The following is a 6414-nucleotide window of genomic DNA, read 5'->3' as shown; positions in this document are numbered from 1 at the left end:
TGTGTAACTAGACTGTGTCACTGTACCTCATGTCTCCCCCATGTGTAACTAGACTATGTGTCACTGTACCTCATGTCTCCATGTGTAACTAGACTGTGTCACTGTACCTCATGTCTCCCCCATGTGTAACTAGACTATGTGTCACTGTACCTCATGTCTCCCCCATGTGTAACTAGACTATGTGTCACTGTACCTCATGTCTCCCCCATGTGTAACTAGACTATGTGTCACTGTACCTCATGTCTCCCCCATGTGTAACTAGACTATGTGTCACTGTACCTCATGTCTCCCCATGTGTAACTAGACTATGTGTCACTGTACCTCATGTCTCCCCCATGTGTAACTAGACTATGTGTCACTGTACCTCATGTCTCCCCATGTGTAACTAGACTATGTGTCACTGTACCTCATGTCTCCCCCATGTGTAACTAGACTATGTGTCACTGTACCTCATGTCTCCCCCATGTGTAACTAGACTATGTGTCACTGTACCTCATGTCTCCCCCATGTGTAACTAGACTATGTGTCACTGTACCTCATGTCTCCCCCATGTGTAACTAGACTATGTGTCACTGTACCTCATGTCTCCACCATGTGTAACTAGACTATGTGTCACTGTACCTCATGTCTCCACCATGTGTAACTAGACTGTGTCACTGTACCTCATGTCTCCCCCATGTGTAACTAGACTATGTGTCACTGTACCTCATGTCTCCACCATGTGTTACTAGACTATGTGTCACTGTACCTCATGTCTCCACTATGTGTCACTAGACTATGTGTCACTGTACCTCATGTCTCCCCCATGTGTCACTAGACTATGTGTCACTGTACCTCATGTCTCCACCATGTGTCACTGTACCTCATGTCTCCACCATGTGTCACTAGACTATGTGTCACTGTACCTCATGTCTCCCCCATGTGTCACTGTACCTCACGTCTCCCCCATGTGTCACTAGACTATGTGTCACTGTACCTCATGTCTCCCCCATGTGTAACTAGACTATGTGTCACTGTACCTCATGTCTCCCCCATGTGTAACTAGACTATGTGTCACTGTACCTCATGTCTCCACCATGTGTAACTAGACTATGTGTCACTGTACCTCATGTCTCCACCATGTGTAACTAGACTGTGTCACTGTACCTCATGTCTCCCCCATGTGTAACTAGACTATGTGTCACTGTACCTCATGTCTCCACCATGTGTAACTAGACTATGTGTCACTGTACCTCATGTCTCCCCCATGTGTAACTAGACTATGGGTCACTGCACCTCATGTCTCCCCCATTGTAACTAGACTATGTGTCACTGTACCTCATGTCTCCACCATGTGTCACTAGACTATGTGTCACTGTACCTCATGTCTCCCCCATGTGTCACTAGACTATGTGTCACTGTACCTCATGTCTCCACAATGTGTCACTAGACTATGTGTCACTGTACCTCATGTCTCCCCCATGTGTCACTAGACTATGTGTCACTGTACCTCATGTCTCCCCCATGTGTCACTAGACTATGTGTCACTGTACCTCATGTCGTGTAACTAGACTATGTGTCACTGTACCTCATGTCTCCCCCATGTGTAACTAGACTATGTGTCACTGTACCTCATGTCTCCCCCATGTGTAACTAGACTATGTGTCACTGTACCTCATGTCTCCCCCATGTGTAACTAGACTATGTGTCACTGTACCTCATGTCTCCCCCATGTGTAACTAGACTATGTGTCACTGTACCTCATGTCTCCCCCATGTGTAACTAGACTATGTGTCACTGTACCTCATGTCTCCCCCATGTGTAACTAGACTATGTGTCACTGTTCCTCATGTCTCCCCCATGTGTAACTAGACTATGTGTCACTGTACCTCATGTCTCCCCATGTGTAACTAGACTATGTGTCACTGTACCTCATGTCTCCCCCATGTGTAACTAGACTATGTATCACTGTACCTCATGTCTCCCCCATGTGTAACTAGACTATGTGTCACTGTACCTCATGTCTCCACCATGTGTCCTCAGGGCCACTAAAACTCTCTGCGTCTGTTGCAGCAACTCTCATCCCTTATATGCCAGCTGTGCCTCTGCCCTGTCTCGCCAATGTGTCTATGCCCCTATCCTCCTGTCTATCCCATCCGTGTCTCTGTACGTTTTTCAGCTCCCTGTGAAAAAGTAGATGTGTGTTTGCAATACTATTTAATGCAGCCCAGGCGGATAAAATGCAGCTAGTGACACCATAGCTCTCTATGACTACGGCAGTCAGCTGCATCTCCCATTATCTGCTGTAAATGCTGTCATTACACCAGTACTTAAAGAGTTTCTGGCATGTGACATCATCCCTAAGTCACCAGCAGCCCGGTCATCCATAGATCCTGCTTTGTGCAGAGGTAACCATTGCAGAGAAGGTAACACAAAATGTAGTTTGAAGTGGACCAGGGTGGAACAGACTGTCCAAAGGTCGCCTGGCAGTGTCCGCTAACCAGAACAACCTAACTAATGCCTAAGAAGTGCCATGTTGTATACCCAGATATGTATATTTGGCTATGATATAGTTAAATATTATGTTAAGTTATAATCAGTTTCAACTCTAATTATTGTACAAGTACCATAGTGTTTTAATATATCTATTTTAATTTTGATAATTACTGGGTCTAAACTCAGTAACAGATAATTTATCATCAGGTGTAACTACAGATAATGGACCCTTCCTAAACCAAATACTGATACTGTAGGTCCTACAATGTACAGAAAGGGTCCCTCGGACCGTGGCGCTCAGTACTCGCAGTCTTTCAGTAGGGCTCTAGGGAAAACGTAGGAATGAGCAGGAAGCAGCACAAACGTTCCCAGTGAGGTATCTGCTATGTGTGTGGGTCATATTTGTCTATCATACACTGTGTTATCCCACAACCCTGAATGTTATATGTAAAGCCCTATGGAATATGCTGGTGCTATATATATATGTTCATAGTTATGATTTTTTAATTTAGAGAACATATTAGCTTATCCTGAGTCTATGTAATAATCTCTGCCATTAGCATCACCTGAAAAGAGGAGGTGCCAGTGACTGGTGGCAAAGTGCCCTGCCATTAGCTTCACCAGCTGAGAGGATGTGCCGGTCACAGCACGCTAACATTAGCATCACCAGCAAGAAGGACGTACTGTTAACATAGCGCTCTGCCATTAGCACCACTGGTAAGGAGGACATGTGGTGACATAGCGCTCTAACATTACCATCACCAGCAAGGAGGACGTACTGTTAACATAGCGCTCTGCCATTAGCATCACTGGTAAGGAGGAGATGCCGATGACACAGCACTCTGCCATTAGCATCACTGGTAAGGAGAAAGTGCCGGTAACACAGTGCTCTGCCATTATCACCACCAGCTAGGAGGACATGCCGGTGACACAGAGCTATGCCATAAGCATCGCCAGCAAGCAGGACATATCCCGGTGACACAGGGCTATGCCATAAGCATCGGCAGCAAGGAGGACATGCCGGTGACACAGAGCTATGCCATAAGCATCGGCAGCAAGGAGGACATACTGGTGACACAGTGCTCTATCATTAGCATCGCCAGCAAGGAGGATATGCTGGTGACACAGCGCTCTTCTATCATCACCAGTAAGGATAATTTGTTGATGACACAGTGCTCTATCATTAGCATCAGGACGCAGGTCAACACTTAATACAATATTACTTCCTTCTGTGCAGCATCAGCAGTGTTTCTGCAATGTGATGGCTGCATCTGATCTCTATCAGTAGGGGGGATGGACTGTTCTCTGTGACTGAGAATATAACATACCTGACTATAAGCTCTGCAGTAGCAATCTCTGCTGTATACTTCCAGGTTGCTGTTGGCCACCATAAAATGCCACATTTTATCCACTGGCATTTACATACAGAACTTTTATATTAGGTTATTATCATTAATGTGTAAAGTGTCATAGTGCTCCACAGTATCAGATGTTGGGCAATAAGGAGCATACACAGATAAGCAGAGTATACTAAATAATTGAGAGGTGTGGAAACAATGGCAGCCCATCCCCCTAGCCGGAGCCACAGGCACATTGCTAAATTGCTACTACAGTCCAATACATTCTACAGAAAAGTGTAGATGAGAAGAGGGCGTGTGAGGGGAAGGACCAATCACAAGCTACAATCAAGACACTCACACCCCCAGTTAATACTGGTTAATAAAATTAATTTGCCGATCCTGAGTTACAGAACTAGCAGAGGCTCAGGAGGAACGGCTGCAAATAGCAGCGCCTGGGGCAGCGGCTGGTGTAGGAGTCGCGTCAGGAATATATTTACCTATCTGATAACACAGCTTTAAAAAGAAAATGAAAGAATGTTGTGAAAGGAAAGTCTGAGAAATGCTTGTTCTATTCTTTACAGATTTCCTAATGATATAAGTTTTATTCGTCATAATTGGAAGTAGTTTATTTAAAAAAAAATAAAACAAACAGATTATTTTCCAAGACTGAGCTCATAATAATTCAGTATAGCTTTAGCCAGCACGGTTGCAAAACTGGGGCGTTCAGCACTTTCCCGAATCCACCTGGGAAGCTCAGCTTGAATGGCATCGACCTCACCAGATATCTTAGAGCCATGGGTGGCAACAATATACCCTCCGGAGAAATAGTTACCGCCATTGGGCCCTGGATTGGATGGTGAGGGAACACAAACATAGTTGGAATTTTGCTCTTCTATAAGTTTTCCCAAACTCTCACTCCCACGGAGCAAATTTTCAAAAGTAGTATCCTGACGTCTTTCAGATAAGGCATAGATGGAAGTGTCAGATGCGGAAAACGTTCCGGAATCTAAGTTTGCCTTGGAAATGAGATAACCAAGCTCAATCCACTGCTCGGCATGTCCCTGGCCATGAATATCGATGAGTAGACCAGTGGACATACGAGACTTTGCGGTTTGGATAAAATCCATGAATTCATCCCAGGCTTGCTCTGCTTCAGGAACACCAAAGGCCGCTTCATCCTTGTCTCGGTTAGGATCCAACTTAGATCTCAATAAATTGTTAATGATAACATGAGGACAGTAACCAGATGTCAGACGACAGATCTCCTTGGTCAAGGCCAAAGCCATCTCTTGGGTGTATAGATCCTTTACTGTTGTAACCTTACAATTAACAGTGTCTGTTTCTGTTCCCGCAGGACAGGAGTGTGTGTAGTAGCACTTTCCTGAAGCATTGTCCCAGCACCCAGCATCTCGGGAAGGAATTGAGGAAGGTGATATTGATCCACCATGTGGAACTGTCAGAATCAGACTCATGTTCCCAATGTGGTATTCTGTGTACTCGTTCTGGCCAAAAACAATGTCTTGGGCTTCATTTGTACCAAGCCAGAAGCATAACAGGAAACCCAGCAACATCATCCTGGAAATAGAAGGCTGTCCTATAAAAAAACATAATGGATTAATGTAGATCTCAAAGATCTCATGCTTTGTGATTTTTGTGCTCAAACTCTAGTATTCAGTCTTCTACTATTGCTCCCCTGGGATATACTATGGAATCTTTGGAATAGAACAACTGATAGCCAGTCGGATTAAAGGAAAGTTGAGTGTGCTGATCTTGTGTGTCATGATATGAGGAAGGGAACAGAAACAGTGGGAGCTACAGGCTGAGAGTTATATAGATGAAGTAGCAGGGTCTCCCAGCAGCACAGAATATATAAGGAGATGAGTGATGTGTTAGTGAGATCAGGGCTGCATGTTACAGGGGCAGTGACATGATATGAGGAGAGGATGGAGGCAGCAGGAAGCCACAGACTGAGAATTATATAGTGGGAGGAACAGGGTCCCCAGCAGCACAGAGTATATCAGGAGATGAGTGATGTGTTAGTGAGGATAGGGCTGCATGTGACTGGGGCAGTGACTTGATATGAGGAGCTGAATGGAGGCAGCAGGAAGCCACAGACAGAGTTATAAAGAGGAAGGAGCAGGGTCTTCCAGCAGCACAGAGTATATAAGGGGATGAGTGATGTGTGAGGACAGGGCTGCATGTGACAGGGGCAGTGACATGATGTGAGGATGGAGGCAGCAGGAAGCCACAGACTGAGAATTATATAGTGGGAAGAGCAGGGTCCCCAGCAGCCCAGAGTATATCAGGAGATGAGTGATGTGTTAGTGAGGACAGGGCTGCATGTGACAGGGGGGGAGTGACATGATGTGAGGAGGGGAATGGAGGCAGCAGGAAGCCACAGACAGTTATAAAGAGGAAGAAGCTATGTCTCCCAGCAGCACAGAGTATATCAGGAGATGAGTGATGTGTGCGGACAGGGCTGCATGAGAGGGGCAGTGACATGATGTGAGAAGGGGAATGGAGGCAGAGTATATTTAGTAAAGGTTGATTGTATTCGACTTAAAAATCGATCAACATTGATGTTGTGTTTCTGTGGCTA

At 45.3% G+C, this 6414-nt stretch overlaps 1 protein-coding gene across 2 annotated transcripts in view; it reads right to left on the bottom strand.

Annotated features, from left to right (window-relative positions):
- Positions 1–3273: 3273 nt before the first annotated feature.
- The window catches only part of LOC148442936 (uncharacterized), a 73321-nt gene continuing 70180 nt past the window's right edge, over positions 3274–6414 (bottom strand). For both annotated transcript variants that reach the window (XM_088463497.1, XM_088463498.1), the window contains exon 2: positions 3274–5409. In XM_088463497.1, coding sequence (XP_088319623.1) covers positions 4469–5409 — 941 coding nt within the window. In that variant the 3' untranslated portion in view covers positions 3274–4468. The remainder of the gene's footprint in view (positions 5410–6414) is intronic.

The sequence above is a fragment of the Taudactylus pleione genome, unplaced genomic scaffold (assembly GCF_031769625.1).
Source record: "Taudactylus pleione unplaced genomic scaffold, aTauple2 ptg001386l, whole genome shotgun sequence".
NCBI classification, from domain to species: domain Eukaryota; kingdom Metazoa; phylum Chordata; class Amphibia; order Anura; family Myobatrachidae; genus Taudactylus; species Taudactylus pleione.
This window is presented reverse-complemented; position numbering and strand designations above follow the sequence as displayed.